General features: G+C 45.7%; 1 protein-coding gene across 2 annotated transcripts; it reads right to left on the reverse strand.

The window, feature by feature from the left end:
- Positions 1-585: 585 nt before the first annotated feature.
- Positions 586-24,495, reverse strand: PRDM8 (PR/SET domain 8). Of its 2 annotated transcripts, XM_030565547.1 has the most exons (9): positions 23,742-24,495; positions 21,727-21,927; positions 21,022-21,174; positions 20,154-20,221; positions 8,975-9,075; positions 7,041-7,189; positions 4,707-4,927; positions 3,623-3,854; positions 586-3,046 (listed from the first exon to the last, which is right to left on the reverse strand). In XM_030565547.1, exons 7-9 carry the CDS (start codon positions 4,923-4,925, stop codon positions 1,752-1,754), a joined length of 1,746 nt encoding a protein of 581 aa, XP_030421407.1. In that variant the 5' UTR covers positions 4,926-4,927; positions 7,041-7,189; positions 8,975-9,075; positions 20,154-20,221; positions 21,022-21,174; positions 21,727-21,927; positions 23,742-24,495; the 3' UTR covers positions 586-1,751. The 2 variants fall into 2 exon arrangements, with proteins under 2 accessions (XP_030421407.1, XP_030421408.1); XM_030565548.1 differs by lacking the exons at positions 8,975-9,075; positions 20,154-20,221; positions 21,022-21,174; positions 21,727-21,927; positions 23,742-24,495 and having other exon boundaries at positions 7,041-8,489.

Raw genomic sequence — 24,495 nt, forward strand, 5'->3', positions numbered from 1 at the left:
CTAAAACCCATATGAATTTGGTGCCTTTTAAAAGAAGGATTTCCTACGGGCCTAAAAGCCATAACAGAGGGACATAAATGTTGCAGTCATTCCTGCACGGGCACACAGAGTGTACAACAAAATTTAAACCCTCCATATAGATCTAATTATATAAATGATCTGTCTCCAGCCATTTGTGAAGATGCTAATTACACGGCTACCAAAAAGAAAGCTGACATGGAAGGGTCAGCTAAATGGCAGGCATGCTTGTCTAAATGTTTTCTCCTTTGAACCATCAGCACAATGTTTCCAAATGATAATCAGATGTTGCTTTCTGGAGCTGTATATCTCCTCACACAGTGGTGCAACACCGCTGTATCTAACCACTGTTAATTAGACTGTGCTCAGAAACAAGGGGGCTGAATTATACCCTGAATTATTTTTCTTGCCCACTATTTCTAAAGGATCATATATGTATTTCTCCTTTATAGTATATAGTCTTAGCATTTTACCCCTGTTAGATAGGCCACTCTTTCTAAATGAGTACTTATCAACATCCAAGTGCTTTGAAGAAAATAAAGTCATTTATTGTCAAAGCATCCAACATACGCAGATAAACTATAAAGTTGAATAAAATCTTTTTAAGGGAAAAAAAGAAACACATAACTATGCAGACTTCATTTCACTGGCACAGAATTACACTTTGTATTAAAAGGAAATACATATTTACAGAATTGAGGACATTCTGCACTGAAGTCCATAATCATTTCATGATACATGCACTTCTCCCTTGGAAACTTAAATAGAGTCCTTTTTTTTTTTTTTTTTGAAAGAACACAAACTGTCATCAAATGCAGAAAGCATTGAATCCTCCTTCCTTTTTTTAAAACTTTATATCTAAAATAAAAATTTACCCTTACATATAATTATTAAATCTAAACCATAAGTGCTTAATAATTTAAGTAGAAAGGTATGACAAATGCATCAATATGTTGCAATATATGACATTTTAAAAAATGTACTTTATTAGTTTTAAAGTTTTTTTTATTTTTATTTATTTTGGGGGAAAGTGAAAATGCGTGCATTCGAATAGAAAAAAGAGAAAAAAAATCCAACCCTTCCCCCTCTTGGTCTGGTATGCTGCAAGGTAAAGGCCTACACTTTCAAAAGTGACTAATGATTTGGGGTGTTTGTTCAAAAGGAGACACCTTCAAGAGGCCTGATGATCAGAAAGTGCTAGGTACCTGCCTTCTGAAAATCAAGGGCCAGATAGATCCTTCGCTGATATAAATTACCATAGCGCCATCAAAGACAATGAATGCGGGCTAATTTTGGAAAGTGGGGATCTGACCTTGGTATCTCAGGTGGGTTGCTAAAAACAAAAACAAAATCCCCAAAAACCTGAAGAAGAGCTCCTGGTGAGCTTAGGGTGACCAGATGTCCGGATTTTTTAGGGACAGTCCCCATATTCGGGGCTTCTTCTTGTATAGGAGCCTATTTCCCCCCACCCAGTCTCGATTTTTCACACTCTCTATGTGGTCGCCCTAGGTAAGCTGGAAAGCTTCTCTCTCTCACCAGCAGATCAAAGCTAGCACCTCACCCACCTGGTCTCTGAAACACCCCAAATTAGCTTGGAAAACGTAGGCGGGGGTGGGGCGGACCAACCCCCCCCCCTGCTGTGAGCGGCCTGGAGATGGCAGAGGCGGCCGGGGGCGTTTGGCTGCTGGGAGGGCGTGTGTGGCTCTGTCCCGGTACCGGGCGGAGGGCCCCGCTCAGTTGTGGGAGGTCATGTGCCGGGAGAGGTGGTGGCGCTCGCGGAAGGACTCGTTGCAGATGGGGCACTTGAGTTTCTCCTCGCGGCGGCGCTTGACCAGCGGCTCCAGGGCGTACTCCTTCTTGTGGTGCGAGCGCATGTGGTACACCAGGTCGGAGGTCATGCGGAAGGAGGCGTTGCACTTGGCGCACCAGTTCTGGGCCGGCAGGCACAGCGAGGTGAAGGAGGGCGGCAGCAGGGTCAGGGCCGAGGGCAGCTGCAGCTGGAGCGGCCCGGCCGCCGCCGCCGCCACCGAGCTCTTGGGCCAGAAGGCGGTGGCGTAGAGGAAGGGGCTCTGCTTGGGCGCCCCGCCGGCGCCGGGCAGCTCGGCGGCGCCGGGCAGCTTGGCGGCCAGCGGATCGGCCGGGTAGAGGCGGGCGGCGGCCTCCGGGCAGGGCTCGCCCAGGCCGCCCAGCTTCTGGGCCAGCCCCAGCGGCGCCACGTGCGGCGGGAAGGCGGAGCGGGCGGGCTGGGAGAAGGCGCTTTTCCGCTCCTCCGCCTTGCCGCCCAGCTGCGGCACCGTGGTGAAGGCGCTGCCCCGCGCCGGGCTGCCCCCGGAGAGCGGCCCGCCCGGCCGGGCGCCCAGCAGCGAGTCCCCGGCGCCGGCGGGCGAGGCGCGCTGCTGCTGCTGCTGCTGCTGCTGCTGCTCCGCCTCCTCCGCCGCCTTCTCGGCCTCCAGCCCGCGCGAGGCTTTCTTCACCTCCACGAAGGCGCTGCGCTTGGCCTCGCCCGTCTCCGGGCTGGGCGGCCCGAAGAGGCGGCCGCTCTCCTCCAGGCCGAAGTAGCTGCCCGCCGGCCGGTACTGCTGCTGCGGGGTGCACACCAGCTCCTCCTTGGGGGAGGAGGGCAAGCGCCCCCTGCCGGCCCCCTGGCCCCGCTCCTCGCCCGGCTCCTCCGGGTACCTGCGCTTGGCTTTGCCGCCCGCGCCCCGGCTGGGGGAGCTGCCGCCCGCCCGGGAGTTCTCCAGCTCGCGGGCCAGGTTGTGGAAGTCCGTGGAGGGTTTGGCGTTGCCGCTGTCCTGGCCGGGGCCCGGGTAGTGCCCGCGGAGCGGCCCGCCGGGCTTGCAGTATTTGTTGGCTCCGGGCCCCAGGCTGGCCGCCGGCTCCTTGGCGCTGTCCTTGCCGCGCGGCTCCTCGGCGGGGCTGGGCTCCGAGCTGGGCAGCCTCTTGGGGCAGCGGAACCGCAGGTGGGCCGCGTAGGGGAACTCGAACTGGAAACGCTGGCTGCACTCTAGGCAGGTGTGCGGGGCCGACCCTGCACCGAGACACAACACACAACAGCCACCGGTTAGTCACCGCCGGGCCGGCAGCACCACCACCACCCCCCCCCCGCTAACTCTGGGCAAGGCTCGCTTCTTTGCCGGGTTGGAAGAGGATGGAGACTGGAGTCCATTCAGTTCTCCGGAGCGAGGACCGGCCCCTATTCTGTGTGTAGACAGGACCTGGCAGAATAGGGCCCCGATCCATCATTAGGGCCTCTAGGCTCTACCAGGATAGTCAATTAATGGCCCTTTATTCGTGTCACTTTTTGCTTTTGAGCCCGTGGAGTATAAATTAACAGATTGCAGCCCCTAATCTCATTTTGCATTTCCAATATGTTTATCAGTGATGCTCTGTACTACCTAATTAACATCCCTTTAGTCAAGCTAATTTGCTCAGCTCAGTTCGCACCTCGCCTCTCTCTGACTTGGTTGGCTGCATTTTCCTCACCTGAATCTTTTTATCACTCGCTTTACATGGTTTAAATAGCTTCTTGAAAACAAAACAAAAAGATAACCCAACCCAGCTCTCTGCGGGAGACACAGAACTCTGGCCCAGGCGCAGCACCTACCGTTCATCTTGCTGTGGGATCTGGCGGTGCTGAGCAACAGTAATTCCGTCAGTTCTTTCCCATACCAAACTAATAACTCCTCGTCTTTGGCGATCCTGCGAAGGGACCGATAAAACAATTGTCCATTTTTGATGTAAGCTTCTAGGTTCTGTTCTTCTTTATCTCTGGCTGACTGGACCAGACGGAGCCACATTAGACCTTCGGAGGAGCCATTTGCTGCTGAAGTGTCCACCTGCATAAGGAAGGGAATGCAAGAAATCAGAGGAGGCCAAGTATTCCCACACTCCTCACCCCCACAGACTTTTTACCGGGCTCCGGAAAGGACAGGCACCAGCGTTTGTCGGAAATTTGCAAGTCTTGAAAAATACATGTGGTTTTTCTGGGCCACTGAATCCTGCCAGCTACTATTTAAACGTTTTAATTGATTTGTGCCAGCAAAGGACAATGTGAATGCTGCCTGTTCTCCCCCAAACTTTATAAAGACACAATTACATGGCCACATCTGCATAAGGTTTATGTGAAGTGAATAATGTAAATTAATCTTCCAGGATTCCAAAGGATCACTTCTCCCTCGTCCTTTGTGGGTGGGGGAAGGATGTACAGGGAGAACAAGATTTGCTAAAAGAGCATTAAATCCATTAAAATGTTTTAAAACATGAAACATCTGTTTAGTCTATTTTAAATGCCACCAAAAGCAGCAGCTCTGGAAAGGTACATACAACCATAATCATCTGATTTTTTTCCCCCAAAGGTTTTCGATGCATATGTAAATGACAGCTGATGATGGGTCAGTCCTGCTGGCTTTCATCACAGGAGTAGTCCCTTTGAAGTCAACGGGGTTACGGGGGTGGCAAAGGCGAGCAGAATTTGGCCCGATCTCTATTAATCATTCGGCACAGCCAAGCGATTAAAAGGGCAATTTGAGTTCTGTAGGGGAAAACCTTGTCTGAAGTGGAAAACGTTGGTGAATTCAGTCCCCACCCTCCAAAAGTGCGTCCTTGTGTCCCAGCGACTCGTTTGCAAAAGCAAAGAGCGCGGGGAGAGAATTCAGTGCGTTTCCATCTTGGAACCAAACCATCCTTACCCGGAATATATAAGGGACGGTTCTCTTGTCAGTGGATTTAAGCGCTATGAAAGCGATGCTGTCATACAGAGAAGTGTGGCTCAGTACACAAGGGCCGAAGATCGCATTTTCCGGGATATCGCAGGTGGTGTAAACGCTGGTGAAAATATCCGTCAAACATTGCTGGACTGCCTTGGCGTCTCCATCCCATATACCCCTTTGAACGCCGGTCTCCTCCATTCCTGCAGGCGGAGAGAACGGGGGAAGGAGAGGAGTTACATAACTTGTACTGAGGGCACGGAACACGGGTTTTTGGTTTTAATACCAAGTAAGAGTGTCATTGATTTTAGGGAAAAATGAGCATTAAAAACATTCTACGTAATCGTGACTCCTAATTAAAATGTTTGAAAAACTGGTAGCCCAGGCAAGCCGCTCTCATCTGTGCAATATTTAAAAAATAGAAGACGGTGTATGGAAATGAATGAAAGGAGAGGTTCGAGGAAGCTGTGTTGATGATTCATTTCTTAGGAGACCCTAATAACAGGAATACAGAAGAGGTGGCTCTGTGCATTAGCCATACAAGCGGAGGAAATGGGAGGGGGGGTGGAATCTGCATATTGATCCTCTAAAGCTAAAGCAACTTCGGGGAGTTGCACAAAAAGAAACGCAGCTCAGGAGCTTCTATCCGAGCAGGATTCTGTAGGGCTGATGTGCTGGGTTTTTTCTTCTTCTAAAGAGAGGTCCAGTGCTCTGTTGCACGCTGTGACAGACGAGCATAGCGAATGGATTTCAAGTGGACTGTCAATGTCACTGATTTCATGTCAGCTAACCTTTAGCTCTACTCTACAAGAGGGAACGTATGTCTGCTCATTATCATAATCCAGCACTTTCCCTCCGAGACTTTAATTAAAAGCAGCAAGCAGAGGTAATTATTTTTACCTCGACACGCTTATTTATGGATGAGGGCGAATCCCAGTTACCTTGTTATACAAGGGGATAGATTCAGTCAAATGTGACTTGTGAATGTGCAGGTACCATACACGCATCAAAGTCTCTGGCTCTGAATACAATTTGGGAAGCGAGTTGTGAATTCTGACCATCCCAGCTATGCCATTCCCTCTGTAAAACGTTACTGTTATATTGGCAGGTCTCTAGCGCTGGGGCTTCCCGTTTTAAATCACCCTCGGCGTAGCTTTTTCCAAAAACTACCGATCCTCTATACTCTGGTTCACAAAGCCGAGAGAGAGCTGAATAGCTGCACAACCAGTTGGGAATTCTGCCTCCATTTACAAATAGCTTAGTTTGTGGCTGCTTTTTAAGTGGCATCGATCTATATAATTTGTTTTTCTTTTTAAAATAATATTCTACCGGCAGACTGTATAAAACCCTTGAACTGGCGTTCCCCCATATTTTAATAGATAACTGTGCCATCAGTCACTTATTTCTTTAGAAGCCAGCGATGGAAGGGCCAGGAAGTAGCGGCCCCTAATTATTTATTGAAAACAGGTGATTATAGAATAATATTGTTACTGTCGCTGATTTATCCAACTGTGATTTATCATCCAATTAAGCACTTCAATTCTAAAACTGATTTAAAAAAAACCCCACTAGACCATGCCTCTAAAACTGGGATTTCTAAACCACCGATGTCTTTTGCCCTAATCCGTGTCATATTTGTCTCTCACTCAGAGCGAAATTAAACCCTCAAACGTGCAACTTCATTGATTATTCTACAGTGGCGAAAGACACCCCCACCCCCTTACCCGTTTCGGAGCAGTATAAAAAGAGCATCAAATAACCCACCGCTTCTAGGGTTTTTTTAAAAACGTGCCCGTTTTCTCGCCTCCTTTCATTTCCCTGCAGTTCAGTGGTAGAGTCTCTCCCTCCCCGCGAGTTCCCTCACTTGTTTGTTTGTTTATTTAATGCTAAATCCCTTTCCCACGAGCTTTTCATTGTAGGGGAGGTGGCAGCGTCATTCAAACACAATTCTGTGTAACAACAATACCGGGGGACGCTCCTCGGGACCAGGGGTTTAACACCAAGAATAACTGCCCCCTACCCCCCACACACGGGGATCACAAAGCTCCCCGCCTCGCTTCCTCCATGTAGCCCCCACTGCTTAACAAAAACCAACCCCGTGGTCCTCTCTTTCTCCCTCGATCCCCTTCTCCACAGCCGGGCGCAAAGCCACCTCCAGTCATTGTTTGTCTCCCTGCACCGAGCGGAGCTCAGTGTTCGCCCCCGTCTATTTCTGTTTAAAACTCCTTTCCTTTGTATCGAGCTGGCCGGCGGCGTGTCTCCCCCGGCCTTTTTACTGCTAGAAAAGATGCCCCCTTCGCATGCATATTTACTTACCAGGAATCAGGTCAGAATATAATCCCAGACGCCAGGAAACCCGAAAGTGGCCAAGGATGGGCTGCTCTCCGCGTCCCCCCCCCCAGTGTCTATTGTATCAGTATATTTCCATGGCAGTGGGAGAGGGTAGGGCTGCTGTCCTGGGTGCTCTGTGCAAAGAGGTGGAAGGAGAGACAGAAAGAGAAAGCGAGAGAGAGAGAGAGAGAGAGAGAGAGAGAGAGAGGGGGGCGAGCCGGAGCGAGTTGTGCAGATGGACCCGATGCAGTGACTGACTGGCACACAAACGCACACTTTTTGTTTGCTGCACATAATCTGCCCAATGACGCGTGACAGCCCACGTCCCCTCCCTTTAACTCTTTAGTAGGCTCGGCGCTCTCCCTGCCTGTCTCCCCTCCTTCTCCCCTTCCTGCTTGCTACCCGGAGGTGCTGCCCGCCCCCCACCTTTTCCTTGGGATCCCAGAGCCCAAAGCTTTGAGAGCATCCTCTTAAAGCGCTTTTTGCGGCCTAAGAATAAAAGGAGGACCTTTTATTTTAAAGGGATGACATGAAAACCCCTTCATCCCGCTTATTATTTATTATTTATTATTGTGACTTTTTGTGTGTATGTGTGGGCAGCAAGAATTTCTTGCCAAATTGCACCCTGGATCTCAGAAGAAGGAGGCACTTTCCCAGTGTAAATCTCCTCTTAGTGGCTTTCACCATGAGACTGGGCTCCCGTTGCAGATGATGATCCTGGAGGGGGAAAACTCCTAAATACTTGCTTGATTAAAGGGAAGATTTTAACCCCTTTCCTTAGTCAGCAAGCATCACTCTGCAGCTGTTACCTAGGCTAGGACGAGGTTTAACAGTAGGTGGGGGGGGGTGTATTTAAATGCCCCCGTGTTATTGTAGCTATTCTTATTTCATTGCTAAAACGCCAATGGATAGCAACTGGTCCTGGCCCAATAGCCACCCTTCTAGATGCACACAATCCCTTTGCTCGCTGCTCTGAAGATAATCTTCACCTGTTTGCAAGTATCTCGCTGCATGTACAATCCGCTCCCTGGCTTTGGGCCCCATGTACACTTGCAGAATTTTTCCTCCTCTTGTTTATTCAGCAAAGATCCCTTGCTGGGGAGGTGTTCTCTGGAGCTTAAAAGCCCTGCGTGGAATCCCACAAACTATTAAACTTTGGGATCTCTAAGGAGCGAGACAGGACTCTGACTGTCCGAAATGTTGCTATTCAGCCAACGGGGGGTTGGTTTTACAATACAAGGAAGAGCCTTGGCGCTAACTTTGGCCTGCAAGTGTCTGCCCAGGTCAGAGGCTATTCTGTGGTCTATTGCTGTCGTTTTTCCTTTCATTTTAGAAACCAAAAGATCCTCTTGCCCACAGTAAGATGGGCTTGGCATTCAGTTTCCTCCAGCGTGAATATACTCAGGTTCCTTCCCCAGGGAGACTCTCTCTTCTGCAAAGAGACTATGAAAGCTACGTGCAATTTTTTTTCTAAAATGAAATATAATAAATCCCCTCCACCCACCCACCCCCATTTTGTCTGGGATATTTTACTGCTCTCTCGCTGCTCTGAACCTTTCTTCCTTAGCCGTCGAATAAACAAAGGTCTTTCCTCTGAATAAACACGCTTTAGCAGTAAGGAATAGCAAGGAGGAAGTTAGACCAGGCTCTGCACATCCCGGGGGAAAGATGAAAAGTTATGAGGGGAGGGTAGAGATATCAGTGCTGCGGGGCTGGGGGGGGGTTCCTCTTGTGGCTTGATAGCAGGGTCGGAAGTTGACATCTCAGAGTCTCCTTGGGTCACCTCAGGAAGGGGTTCCTGGGGCTGGCAGTGTGGCCGAGGACGCAGAAAAAGAAGGAATCAGGAGATCTCCTAACCCACTGACCTGCGCCTCCCTGCATCCCTCGCAGCAGGGCAGGATGGTTCTGATGTCACTGACCTCTCAGCACCGAGGAGAATCCCTGAGCTCTCCCATGGCTTTGTCCCGCCGGGAAACCAACCCCGATCCGCTTGGTACACCGCAGCCATAGGTGAAAGCCTCTGGGGGAAGTGAGAGAGAGAATGAAATTAAACGGCTTAACATGGACTGCTTTCCCTCCCTCCCCCTTCTCTCTGCCGCCTCTGGCTTCCCAAAGGCAACATCTGAACCCCCAGCTCCCTTCAAGTCTCTTTAGACTATTACCTGTGGGTGATATTGTGCCTCGCCTGGAACAGACTCCCTGGGGGATTCTCGTCCACACATTCTACATCCACTAGGTTATGGTCGTGTTTAGCGGCCCCTCTTCTTACTAGTGACGCCTAACGCTCCTGCACTGGGTTATTCCCCCCACCCCAGTACAAGAGCCCCAGAGAAGGGGATCCGTGAAGCCCCATCAAGTAAACCACTGTACAATGAGAAGGGGAAATCCACAAAAAAAGGACCAGGCAGAACTAAAGCAAACTCACAGAGTAACCGCAAGCCCCTTCTCCCTGCGCTAGGATGAGAGGGAGAAGGGGGGATGCTTGAGGCGGGGTTGGCAGCAGCAGCGAGAGGAATGGCCCTAAGTGTGAGCGCCTCGAGGCTAGATAGGGATTCCGCGGGGAACCGCAGTCCATATAAAAGGCACCAGGGGACTGCTTTCAAACTCCACCCGCCTAGATGGACGCTTAAAGGCGAGGCTAGTACCTTCCCCAGCTGCTGTGGAGGCTGGGCCGTCCGGTGAAGCAGCCCGCCCTTTCCCTGCCTCATCACCCTTTTGGTTCACATTATTGCTCTTTTTTTAGAAGCGGGTACAACCTTTAGCCCGTTAGCGAGCTTGCCTTTCTCAAAGCTTTGGGGAAAGTTCCCAGTAAGTTTTGCATTTTCATTTGTAAAGGAAAAGGTCCTTTTACATGGTCACTATACAGATGAGATGGCACTTTCAGAACAAAAACTGGCTGTTTACCAGTTCCTCACCTATCTCCATCCTTCCCAACACAACGTAGATGGAAAGAAAGAAAGAAAGAAAGAAAGAAAGAAAGAAAGAAAGAAAGAAAGCGAGCATTTCACAATGGCGAACAGAAATAGTTTGCAATCAGAGAGTTCGATAATGGTTGGCTTTCAAATTCACTTATCCCCTCCATAATTACGATTTTTCTGACATTAGGATTAAAGGCTGCATATAATATGCTTTCAACATTTATCTTATTAATTCAACAAAACCCTTCATCGCCTGGACGAGAGATTGACATAACATTACAGATATGGGAGTAAACACAATTTAGGCATTAATTCCTGCCTCCAAGATTTTTTCCTGTGTTTTAAATGATACTGTTCTTGCTTTGTGATATCAATTGTCCAAATGACCGTTATTAATAGGGGAAAAGAGAAAATGTACCCGTTATTTTTATTTGCGAGAATTTTAAGGGACCCCACGGTACATAAACTAGTTTGAAATTGCTTCGATAGTATCAGTTACCGAAATTCCCTGACACTGAAATGGATTGTTAAGATATTTGTGTGCATTTATCCAGCTTCGAATACTACTATATCCAGCTACTATAAAATGAACCCCAGTCAACAGCTTCATCTAAGCCTCACAGAAGAATAGTTTTGTACCCAGAATCGGTCCCTTTTAAAGTTTGTGTTTCCAATTAAAACATGAAGGGAATAGTAATGCTAAAAAAGGCAGTCCCCTTCCCCTAAAAAAATATTCTGTGCCTTTAGTTTTGTACATTCTTTGGTACATTAGTCCAGAAAAAAGCAAAAAATAAGAAAGCTACAATATCTTTTTTTAATTTAAGAGATGGCTATTTTTCTAAACTAAATGGAAAGAAGCTTCAAGATTACTGAGGTGGGTGAGTGCGCGTATATGTAGCGGGCCCAATCCTGCTCCAATTGAAGTCAATAGCAAAACTCCTAATGACTTCAGTGGAAGCAGAATCGGGTCCAGTTGCATAACTGGGAGAAATTTGATCAACCAAAATCATATTAGAGATTAAATTCCGTCCTCACATCCAGTCATAGGGCATAGCTTAAGTGTTACTATGAAGCTCAGCAGACGAATGTTCAGTCCTGTTCAGTCATACAAACGGTGGGAGAGATCCTGCATTATTTACTGTAGCAAATGTATTTAGACTCCTAAAGTCTAAATATGGACTGCAAAAATTGGGCTAAGAAATTGCAGACACCTGCTGTGAAGAATCATCAACATATAAAATGAAACAGGCCTCTCAAGGAACATGCTAGAAAGATCTCTTTTAAATGAAAGTTTGAATTCGGTATCTCAAATTAAACAGCTCACACGCAAAAATATGGAAATGCCTCGTTTACAGGAAAACTTTTTTCAGCCGCTCTCACCTTGGTCATCAAGCTCAGTTTATTTTAGACTTTGTAATTAGCACCAAGCTAGTGTGTATGGCAAAACATACGAGTTGCATAAAAGTAGAAATGCATTTTTAATTTACAGAAGCAACTTGGTTTTCTTAAGGAAGAGATCTAAGGTGAACAATGCTACCCTGAAAGCTTCTTTTAAAGGGGTGGAGTAAAAGTGAATTGCATAGCTGGTCCCTGCTAGGACAAATTTTATTCCCTTAGTCGAGTAATCCCTGAGAATGAAGGTAGCAGGATTTGGCCTTATGCTTAATAGGCATCAGAGAAATAAGAAGAATATTGTCAAAACACCATTGTAAGTATTATGCTGCGACTCACATGAGAGCAATTTAAAAAAACCATGAGCTGTATTGACAATGAAGGAGGATAATCTCCATTTTAAAAAGTTAGGTAAAGAATCCCACCGTGTATATACAAAAAACCAGTGTTCAGATTTTCACAGGACAAATGCTCTGCTATGAATTGTCTTCAAATGTCCTGATTTTAGCAACATTCAAAGCAATCCAGCTCTAGTCTAGGTGTGTGTCCATCGGGTAAATCATTGCTGAGCACGGCTCTGACACTAATAACCCTACATTCAATAGCCTGTGTTCTAATCTGTTGCCGCAGAAGAAGAGCTTTACGGAGCCTGTTAGGGAGACGGACGGTCCATAAGGCCCCATAGTAAAACCGGGACAGCTAGAATAGTTCAAATCAAGAGTAGTTTTAATGTAGTTCAGTTGTAAATCTATTCTCATGACTTCAAATGCATGCAGCTCGTGCTGAACACATGTACGTGTGCAGAGGACATGCCTAAATCTATACGGGCATGTCTAGGTCTTTGTCTGTTTATATTCAGGTAATTTGGGTAACAGCTGTCAAGGCAATACCCTGAACCGTTCAGTTTATACTGCGTAGTCTACGGCAACAGTTGATTATCTTTGTTTTCGCAGTTAGGTGATCCTGAGAAAATGATCAGGGGAAGGTCATCAATTCAGAACAGGGAAAAGCAACTCCATTACAACTGATGGTGAGTAAGCATTACTCGTGCTAGAAATTGTTGGCGTTCCTGTGAGTAAGGCTTTGTCATAAACAGATAAGTAAGAGTTAATAGAAGAGAAGTGTTTCATATCTCTTTTGCCTGTAAACGGTTAACAAGATATGTGCCTGGCTGTCACCTGACCAGAGGACCAATCAGGGGACAGGATACTTTCAAATCTTGAGGGAGAGAAGTTTTTGTGTGTGCTGTTAGATTTTGGTGGTTGTTCTCTCTGGGTTCTGAGAGTGACCAGAGGTGCAACCAGGTTTCTCTCCAATCTCCCTGATACAGGTTCTTATAGATTCAAAATAGTAAGTACTAGGTGGTAAGGCGAGTTAGGCTTATGTTTGTTTTCTTTATTTGCAAATGTGTATTTGGCTGGAAGGAGTTCAAATCTGTATTTTGCTGAAAGGATTTTAATTTGTACTTGTATACTTAGGCTGGGAGGGTATTCCCAGTGTCTATAGCTAAAAGACCCTGTGCCTATTCCATTTTAAATTTACAAAGATTTTTTTTTACTGTTTTTTCTTTCTTTAATTAAAAACTTTTCTTGTTTAAGAACCTGATTGTTTTTTTTTATTCTGGTGAGACCCCAGGGGACTGGGTCTGGATTCAGCAGGGAATTGGTGGGGAGAAAGGAGGGAAGGGGGAGAGACAGGTTAATTTCTCTCTGTGTTAGGATTACTTTCTCTCTCAGGGAGAGTCTGGGAGGTGGAGAGAGAAGGAAGGGGGGAAGGTGAATTTTCCTCTCTGTGTTAAGATTCAAGGAGTTTGAATCCCAGTGATCTTCCAGGGTAACCCAGGGAGGGGAAGCCTGGGAGAGGCAACGGTGAGGGAAAGGGTTTACTTTCCTTGTGTTAAGATCCAGAGGGACTGAGTCTTGGGGGTTCCCGGGCAAGGTTTTGGGGGGACCAGAGTGTACCAGGCACTGGAATTCTTGGTTGGTGGCAGCGCTACAGGTACTAAGCTGGTAATTGAGCTTAGAGGAATTCATGCTGGTACCCCATCTTTTGGATGCTAAGGTTCAGAGTGGGGGTTTATACCATGACAGGATTTCTCCTGTTTTTAAGGCCCGGCTTGATTTAGTTGGGGTTGGTCCTGCTTTGAGCAGGAGGTTGGACTAGATGACCTCCTGAGGTCTCCTCCAATCCTGATCTTCTATGATCCTCCAATGATTCTATAATTCCAACCAAGCCCTTCCCAAATTCCTCATTGTAAAATGGTCCCCTGTGAGGGGCAGATAAGGGTAAGGAGATGCACTAAGGTAGGATGAAATGTTTGAAGAAGAAAACTGTAGCATCCATTTTAAAGGTACAGCGAGCCACGCTTTTTATACTCATCATATTCAGATGTGAACTACAGAAGCGCTGCCTATTTAAACTGACGGTTTAGGTTATGTGATTGGGAGCTTTTTTTGTAGCGGACTGGAGCAACAACAATCATTAAACATATTTACGTGGGGCTGATCCTGCAGTCCCTATACAGATAAAAGTCCTACTCTTAAAGTGTAATATCTACAGCACGTTTCATGGCATGATCTTGTTTCGGGGCCTTGGAAAGGTAGGTAGGTAGTATTATCGCCATTTTACAAAGGGGGAAACTGAGTCACGGAGAGACCTCACGTGACTTGAACAGGCTCGCTCAGCAAGGCAATAACAGCGGCAGAGCAGAAAAACAACTCAAGTCTATTGACTCCGAGTCCCCTGCTTTAACCATCAAACCACACTGCTCAGAAAAGTTTTCCCTTCGAAGATGTTTTTCTATGCTCATGCTCCCCCAAGGATCTGAGGAATGAAATAGAAGGTGATGGTGGTGTCTAGCTGTGAAAACACACTGCGTGCGTTTGCAGTGGAAATTAATTTTGATTAATTGTAAAGATGACTTTGGGTTCTTGAACGTGCTCTTCCAAGTCCAGGTAGTGATAAGGAAAGACAGATGACATGGAATCAGTTAAAACACGTTGACAAGATTCGTCAAAAATACGAATGAAGAATATCTGAAAACCACTCCTACCAACAATACAATCTTTGCGAAAGCTAGGAGGAGACAGAGGGGTACATTCACCCCTGATGTTTTAGAAAGAGTCAAGAAACTCCACATTGGCATAGACTAAATTCTAATAAATTACCTTGGACTGCACAGAAACTATAGTCCCCAGATATGTTTGGGGGATGGGGAATGGCAGGAGTGGGTACTGGCGTGGTAGTCATTTTGGGTTTGTCTAGACTAATTTGTGGGCCTGTTTGAACTTGAATTAATTGAATGCTAATTAACTCGAATTAACAAACGTCTTAATATTGGTGAGTCAGTGAAGGGAGCGTGCTGATTTGATAGCTAAAAAGTACACTACGGTTGTCAGTTTCAGGAACCTACGCTAGTCAAAGAGACCCGTCCACATTAGAATCTGTTCTCCTGAGGTGTGCTGCCAGTATTGCTTTACCTTGGTGCTAACCCACCTACCAAAATATCTGAGTGCCACAAAGATGTGGACTCTCTCTCTCTCTCTCTCTCTCTCTCTCACACACACACACACACACACACACACACACACACACACACACACACACACACACACACACACACACGCACCGTATGTGTATTGTTTAGATTCGTGGACTATATATTACTTAATATTGAAAGAAATGTATGTGTGTATACATATGAACGCCCCTTCCCCCATTGATTTCAGGTTTATGTTGTTTTAGTCTGAAGATAGGTAAAAGATTGGGTGGTGAGCAGAATCAGTTGACAAGTAGCAGTGAGAACAGAGTGCTGGAACAGATACACAGTGCTCTTTCATTGCCTCTCTCTGTGGCCACAAATAGGGGATGGGATACAAATAGGGGATGTGATACAAATACGGGATGTACAGAACCAGCGAGACATTTGCACCAAGGGAGGATTCAACCCGGTCTCACTGAGATTCAGGCGTTACCCGCAGGGGGAATGACTACAGTTTGTGCATGAGGCGACGAAGGTGAGACCCCGCTATCTGCAAATATTTGTAATTCAAACCCAGCGTGAAGAACATCCTTGACCCAATCGTAGTCTTAGCTACAGTTAGAGAGAACTCAGCGTGTTGTTGCTATCATTGGACGCCTCAAGCTTGCATTCACGTTTGCCTTTTTCAGCTAAGTAATCAGTCATGTGACTATTTTTTCTCGCCACGTGAAAAATGTGCCATTCATAAGAAGAGGAATGATTATTTTTTTACAGTAGCCAATGTTAAATAGCCAGCCCCCTATTCTGATTGGCTGAAATTCAGGGTTTGATGGGATTTTGGTAATCTCCTTTCCTAATCAACTAGTTGGCATTAGTGCTTTAGTTCCCACTCCCACTGACTTATTGCATTTGTCCCTATTAGGCACTAATTGATAGACCCCAGCTTTTAAGGAAACAGGGAAGAGTCCCACGCCACATATTGTTTGAGTTGTTACTGTAATTATCACACATGCCACTTTGCTGGGCAAGCAGTCGCCTGCCTTTTGTCAGATCACGTGTTGTTCCCTATATGTGCGATTCCCTACCCCTGGTATCTCAGTGACAGTTTGAATGCAAAGCTAAATCCGAATGGAAACTCTATTCCGGGTTCTCATGATTTGGGGAGTTCTATCTGGCACATTTACCGCGAGAAACTCCCCTCAAAGATTCTAACAAGCGAAGGATGGTATTCAGATAACCCAGTGAGGCTCTTAATCCTGCATGCTTGACTCATAACTGACGTTAAATCATGGGGGGCGGGGGAAGAAAGATTCCTAAATCGTGGGGACACTGGGTAGGATATTTAATAATAAATTCAAACGACAATTGGGCAATAAAGTGGAACTAAATGGGACTGATTTGCTTAATAATATAGCTGGGAGCAAAAGAACAGCGACAGGGCACTGGATTGCTGAAATGAGCACGTTATTATCATTGACTAATTGTCATATGCATTAAACTTTATTTAATATGATATCAGGCACTGCTATGGGAAATGGGCAATATGTGTGTCTAGGGAGTAAATAATACACCCATCATAAATACACATACACACCCATCATAAATACACATACACACCCATTCATTCATTCATATATATATATATATATATATATATATATATATATATATATATATATATATATATATATATATATATATTATATATATATATATATTACTGAATAGAAAATAAAAACATAATAAAAGGGGATGCTCTTACTAATAGGAAGAAAAAAGTAGTTGAAATAGGTAAACGAGGGAATTATAAGGAGTTTCCCTAAGATTCCCTAAGGGCAATATGTGTGTCTAGGGAGTAAATAATACACCCATCATAAATACACATACACACCCATCATAAATACACATACACACCCATTCATTCATATATATATATATATATATATATATATATATATATATATATATATATATATATATATATATATATATGAATATATTATATTCATATGTATTATATATTATATATATATATATTCCTGAATAGAAAATAAAAACATAATAAAAGGGGATGCTCTTACTAATAGGAAGAAAAAAGTAGTTGAAATAGGTAAACGAGGGAATTATAAGGAGTTTCCCTAAGATTCTGCTCTGCCATAGTAGAGGCAGAGCAGAAAATTAAGTCTGTGTAAAGTGAAATGGATTATTTTCTATAATGTAGTTTGCCCACCTAAAAATTACTTACCCTTTAAAAAAGTTACACTCAGTTAAAGATTTTTCTTAGATGTTAAGTTACCTTGGGGATGAGTATGATAGACAAGCTAGATAAATAAGTGAGTTCATCTATCCCTATCCATGTCAAATAATGCTTCCCGCCGCCCCACAATTTGTTAGAATCAGATCAAATCACTGCATACAGACTTGTTGTAAAAAGATCTTTCTTCCTAGATTAATAGATTTTAAAGTCAGAAGGGACCATTATAATCACTTATTCTGACCTCTTGCGTAATATAGGCTATAGAATTCCACCCATTTATTTCTGCATTCCCAGTTGAGATAGGGCCTAAATTTCAGACCTGGTCCTGAAAGGCCTTCCCTCCTCCACCCATATTTCAGGGAGAAGGGAAAAAAGATGCTTTTGATTCCCCACTTCTGAATGGCAGATGCTGCCTCAAATCTTGCTGCTTCTCTTTTCAGTGAGGTGAGAATAATGGAGGCCAGAGGAAGTATCTATTTATTCCTTTCACAAATATGCACCCATCAATCATGTCTATGCATTTTTATAATGAACTACACTAATTAAATACAAATAACCACTGGGAAAAGTCTAAACCTAGGGAAGAAACTCACCTCAACCATAACTTTTATTTATGCTAGGTTTGAGGGAACACAGAAGCTTTTCAGGCTTTGTTAGAAGTACATAGGAAGGAAACTCTAGATCCAAGGCCCTGAAACTTGGTTATGTCCTGCCTCCATCTACTATCATTCAAATCTGGGGACTTCTAGGAGGGTATCTCAACTGATCTCAAATACTGCAGTAGTTAAAGAAATAGATGGTATCTAAAATAACCAGGATACAAACAATATAAGGCTTTATAAAATAAAATCAAGTCAGGTGAATCCAGAAACAAACTGATTGCCAGTGCAGTCTATGGAACACAGGTGTAATGTGATCCATACATCACACTCTGCGAAGTAAATGGATTGTTTCTTTCTGCTGCAGCTGAAGTTTCTGAATGCTCCTTGAGGGAATCTCCATGGAGAAGAAATTGCAGCAGCATCTAATTTGGAGGTACAATAGACATGGCTAACTTTAATTGGTCACAACCTCTTAGATACATGTGGGAAACAACTCTTCAGGCTGTTGCTCTACCTGAGAAACCCAGGAGCAACCAGAAGTTCAAAAGAACTCCTAGAGTTCAGAACCACCTACCCCTATAATAGAGGAAACAGACCTTACATGTTCCACTTCTTCTGGATGTTTCTTCTCACCCCATTAGCATCACATCCATCTTATTTTGAGTTTTGCCTCAGGCATCTTAGTCTCATCTAAATCCCTGTCTTAGTTAAGCACTGGATAAGCAAACATACTTCACTGTCCAGCTTTTATAAAAATGAGATGGAGAGAGAAGTTCATCAAAATCCTCGTAACACTGTATCCAAACCCTTCCAGTCTGTCCAACAATAGTCTTGTATACACTTCTCTGTTTCATGGGAGTGGGAAGCATGTCTGAGAAATGTGGCTGCATTTATGGGGGTGGTTTGGATTATGGCTAAGGCATTGACCTGGCATCGGAGATGTGTTAGCAAAGGAAGAGATCTCTTGTTCAGATTGATGTCTCACAGTGGTGGAATAGTCTTTCACAAAGGCATGGTCATCACTTGGGGGAATGCATAAAGTTGAGGTAAGTATCTCAGGGACAGAGTACAAGGCAGATGAGCCCATAAAATGGATGGTTGCATCTTGGAAGAAAGTGACTTGAGACAAAATGCCACACATTCCTCAATGTATGTGTTAAGTACTTATAAGCATGCATCACCTGGGCCTTAGAGAAACATTACTGGTGAGCAACTGGCCATTTAAATACCCCCTAGTCTATTGATAAGCACTTCAGCAACGTGTGTGTAGAGGAATTATTTCAATGAACAAACACTTACTGACAGTTCCACACATGGTTATGGAAATGTTTTAAGTAGCCCCTCCAATGCTTTTCTTGAATTTGATGCCTTGCTGAAGGACTAGTCCCACTACACAGTCCCCTCACCCTTTTATCAACTCACCTCCAAGACAAGTCCCACATTCCCATTCCTTTTATATTTTCCTTCCCCCTAATTGGCCCTCTTTCTGCCATATATGTCAATGATATTTGGAAAGATGACCCAAATTTTCATTTGAAAAATCATGACTCTAAAGCTTACTCTCCACAGATGCAGACTTTAACTAAAACTCACTCCCACAAAGATAAAACAATCTTTTCCCAACAACAGAAACATAAGGCACCTTAGATCCCTCATACAGGCTTACTCAAGCCCTCTCTAATCCAATGTACGGAAAACTACAGAGAAAGATTCAAACGATGCACACCTTTTCCTTTCCTCTCTGCTATTTCTCCAGCCCCCAACAGCACTTCAATTTCCGGTGAAATGCTTCCAGCATGCTTCAGACCTGAGAAAAGCTTAGCAAGTGCTCAGTAACTATTTAGATCTACACAAATTTATATTCACCAAAGCATTCAATAAATAATCGAGACATGACTGGAAAATGCATTTACCAAACGTTTATTAATTATGACCTTAAAATGATTGGGGAGAAATGTAAGACTGAGATTTTCAGAAGTGATTAGTTATTTTGGGTGTCCAACAGTTTGAATTTTCAGCAAATGCTGAATATATGCCTTCTGAAAATCAAGTACCTTTAAGATGTGTCAAAAAATGGCTACCAACATTTAAAGAATCCAAAATCACCAGTTTTCTTCTGAAAATCTGTTCCTACAATATTTACCTGGTAGAAATGCTCAGGACAGTTTGAGAAATGTGAAAAAATCACTGGTTTGTTAACTGCTCAAAAATGCTAATCAAGAATTTATATGTTGATATGGGGAATGTCTCCCCAATGGTGGAGTAGTATGTGAGATAATGAGTGTGGGAGTAATTGAAGGGGAAGTACTTCTAAGGCCAGAGTCTATGCTAAATCCTGCTGTGTCTAAAGGTCCATCTGCCCTAGAAAGTCAATGACCTCAACTCAAGGGCCCTGGTTACATTATCTCCAATCATTGTTAAAAGCATATAATACAGATGGGACCTTACCATGACCAAGGACCATGTTCCTTGACTGTCTTTGGTGCAATTTGGGGACACAGATAATGTCTTCAGTGCTTTGATACAAGTGATGAGCATGTAGAAATAGAAAAAACATTAAATAGATAGATAGATAGAAATTGAGTCATGCTTTAAGGATTTAAGTACCTAGCTTTGTGTAATCAGAACACTGAGAGAACTGTGTTGGTCAGAAGCACTTTGGTCTAAATTTGGTCCCATTGAAGATGACAGTAAAACTCTCATTGACTCCAATGGGAACAGAGTGAGGCCAATGCTGAGTCCTTTTGAACATCTCACTCATAGTGTAGCTGTGCCCTAAAGCCAGGGAGGGGAGGCCACCAGCAGCCTTGAGCAAACATCTCCTGGAGCAGAGCCTGGTGGCCGCCCTGCATTGCGTGGCTTATTAGGATGCCACTATCAGAATCTCCCAGTGTGGATTTATAACCGTGTAATCTTCAGTCCTTGCATAGGTCCGCATCCCAGCCCACACAGGGGATCGCCTTGAATTCTGAACATATTTTGATCCTACATTACAACACCGCAGCCTGTTAGCTAGCAATTAACCTCCCCTCCCACCACAGCCTTAAGGGCTGAGAAAGCTGATGCAGCTGCTTCAGCGAGTTTCCCGAAGTTTTCAGACGTTTGCTAAACTTTGGGAGAAAAGAAGGGGGGGGGGAGGGGAAAGATGCGGGGTTTTCCAGCCCTGGCTTTGCTAGAGCAAGTTGCCACAGGGGGGTGAAACTTAAAGAGATTTATTTTCTCTAGTCATAAATCTCATCCCGTTGTGCCTCTGACCAACCAAGCATGATAAAGTCCTTTTCCATAAAGTATTCAGTATTAAAGCCACAAAGCTCACCCAATCAGTAGCCATCTGCTTCTACCATAACTGCTGCTCCAGAAGCAGGGGAAAGCAGCCAGGGAAGAAAAGGCACCACTGTTAGGGCTCCGGGACAAATGAGGAGGCGCTGAATAGCAGTTGAAACCTTTAGTTTGCCTTGTAGATCTGTATCTATAGAGACAGAGGAAGAAAGGAAGCATTATATTGATACAACAATTGTAAAACAAAACAAAAAAAAAGGAAGAGGCATCTAAAGGGCAATATAGCACGCATCAGAGGGCCCCACATAAAAGGGGTGCTAACCGATTTATAGAAACCGTTAATTGGTTTTCAATTGAAACATACAGAGGGTGAAGCAAAACTGTGAAGAGTGGCAAAATGTCCTGCATGAGTCTTCTGTGTACTGGAACGATTTAATGGGGCCAAATAATTTTAAAGGGGTTTCTGCCCCCCCCAAAAGCGTCACTGCCTGATTGAGAACGTTTTCCCCCCTTGATCGTCTAAAATAACCCAACTCCAGCAGAAACGCCGCTTTCAACTTGATCACCAGCTGATTTAGAATGAAGTTTGTTTTTTAAAGGAAGTTTAATCAGGGTTCAGGGAATTGCTAAGTGGCTTCATGTATTTTGCCTCGACAAATGCACACTGCGCTACGGCGATCCAGTGGCAATTGTCGAAAAGGAGAAGGGGACCAATATGCAGTTCCCTGCGATACACACTCACCCTGGTTGGTTTAATAGTGCGACCCTGGCACAGTATTCACCTGATGCCAACAGTTAACGAGGACAATGTTGTTTTAGCCCATTTCTGCTCTTCCTGGCAAGCGAGCACGTGAGACTCCCGAGGTTCTTGCAGAAATCTGGGCGCTAGTTCGTTCTGTCGAGTCATTTATTATTTCGACCCTCCGTTATCTTCCTTGGTACCCTAATTAATACAATCAAAGGCAATGGTGCATATTACGATTATGAGCGAGTAGAAGACGGTTTTGAATAAAGCCATAGAAGTGTGTGTGTGTGTGTGTGTGTCTGTGTGTGTGTGTGTGTGTGTGTGTGTGTTAATTTAACTACACCCGATGGAGAAATCTCAAGCAGTGCGATCACCAGCCCTTCGCTGGGCAAACCCCAACTCACTGGGGTTACACGGAGTAGTTTGTTTCACCTGCTGGGCAACCCAGAATCGCCCATGCAACCATCTAGCCAAGCACCGAGCGCCGAATGAGGTCACTTCACTCAGAGGGCTTTGAAAATGATCAGTGAAATGAAAACAAGCATGATATGGGCACAACGTCCACTTAGGAGTAGCCTAACCCTCCCCGACACACATCCACCACTCCCAGGTAATTATAGGATGAATGATTGTGTTATTTGATTCCATAACAGAAATTTGTTTGGTTGAAACACACATCATATTACGTTAATGGTCTCTCACCGCGCTCCCCCCACCCCGGTTTGTATCTGAACATTTCTCTAACGAGGCTAAAATCAGTCTGGAAAGATCCCAGTCACAGAAAATGGAGTAGGTCAGAAATGGCATTTGTTCGTGTAAGGGATTAATCGAGGCATTGTATAATGCTGCTTTCCAGAATCACTCTCGGGATTAAGGGGCAGATATGGCAAGGGGACATATTTTGTATTCACTATCCATCTTGATTAATGTGTACTGGAGGATTTGGGGTGAATACGCAGTGAACCGGCGCTGGGTGAAAGCAGTGGAAGGGAAGAATTATTATTTTTAGCCGAGCCCTGTTAGGGCGGCACAATAAATGGAGTGGGAATCCAGGGGATAACAGGAGAAAGAATAATTTCGCTGCTCTGATCGGCGGTGCACTCATTCAGGTCGGACTGTCCAAAAGTTGCGTTCAAACACTGAGTCGGAGAGTGAAAAGGGGGAGCGTTCACTTTAAGTATGAGAGACACACGGAAAGGCAACTTCTTCGGGAGTGCGGATTTGTGCGCGTGTGTGTGTATTGTCACCATCTCAGGTTGCCCTCCATAACAAGCCCGTTATGCCCAAATCCCTTGCCCCCAGGGTTTTCGCCCAGCTGGCAAGACTATTTTCAGCAGAGGATTTCCACTGCCTTTTGGGATTTGGCTCCACACCCAAAGCAATAACAACAGCAAACCTAACCCAGGCCTAATAGAAAGAATCCCCTGTAACCTCATCCCCTCTGGTTCTCAAGACCAGTCTCGTCCTCACTTAGGTTCGGATGAAACGGACTGAGTCCAGTTGCGAAGGAGAGCAGTGTTCATGGCACACGTGCCTTCATTCTCAGCCCCACTGTGGCTGGAAGCCCAAGTCCCTCCCCGTTAGGAGGAGAGAGAAGGGACGGTGTGTGTGTGTGTGTGTGTGTGTGTGTGTGTGTGTGTGTGTGTGTGTGTGTGTGTGCGCGCGCTCCTCCTATTAGCTCATCTGGTCCAGCCCCCTGCCAAGGCAGGAGAGTTGCCTCCTCGATAATGTCTAGGGAAAGCTGGAGGAATCAAATGAAAGAGCGAGAGGGTGCGTGTGTAAGAGAGAGCTGGAGAAATAGAAAGAAAGCAAAGCGAGCGGAAGAGGAGGCGAGCCACCCTGGTGCTGCAGAGGGAGCCGGGGACCCCCAGCCTCCCCCGGGACGCCCCGAAGGGAGGAGGGAAGCGGATCCCGCTGCTGCCCGCCGGTCCCTGGAGCAGGCGAGGCGTCAGCTCGCAGCGCCACAAGCATTTCAGCCCTCGCCGCCCGCCCCTGCAGCTGTCCCCGCTTACCTCGCGCGCCGCCGCCCGCTCCCGCAGCCGGGCAGGATGCTCGGGGGCCGGAGCTGCGGGTGGAGCCGCCTTGTCCGCATGGAAGGACGGGCTGGGCAGGAGCCGGGGCGAGAGGCAGCGGCGGAGCAGCCTGTTGGACAAAGAGCCGGGGCTTGGGTGGGAGGAGGAGACGCGCCCAGATCCCCTCCACCGTGTGAGCTGGGGTTGCTCAGGGAGCGGATGGCAAGAGGGGAACTGGGGGGAGCTGGCGGGACAAGCCTCGGCCTGAAACACCGCCCGGCGTGGGGCCAGTTTTCTCCCCCTCCAGGAGCAGAAACAGAGCAAAGCAGAGGGAGGCTCTGCGGAGGGAAGCAGAGAGGCACCAAAAGTTGGATGTTGGTGCTTTTCACTTGCCTCTTGTCTGCCCGTTATTCCTACATCGATCCCCTCCCCACCTCCTCCCAACAGTAACACACACGGTCCGCAACAGTCAAAGCGTCTGGGAGCAAAACTAGACTCTTCGGGGCAATGCAAATAATGTTCCTCTCGTTTAGCCTCTGCAGCATCAATGTTCCCTGTTTCCGATGGAGGGCAGACAAGGAAAGACCAAACAGAAAAGGCTGCCGGGGGGGATGATTGATGTAGCGCAGCATAGTTGGCTTCCAGTGTATTTTGGAAATTTCTTCTCTGCTTCCATACGCAATGATTTTGCTAATTTTCTTTTGTTTAGACTTAAAGCTGAGCCCTACGTGATTAACGCGGGGACCTATAAATT

This window comes from Gopherus evgoodei, chromosome 5 (genome assembly GCF_007399415.2).
Source record: "Gopherus evgoodei ecotype Sinaloan lineage chromosome 5, rGopEvg1_v1.p, whole genome shotgun sequence".
NCBI classification, from domain to species: domain Eukaryota; kingdom Metazoa; phylum Chordata; order Testudines; family Testudinidae; genus Gopherus; species Gopherus evgoodei.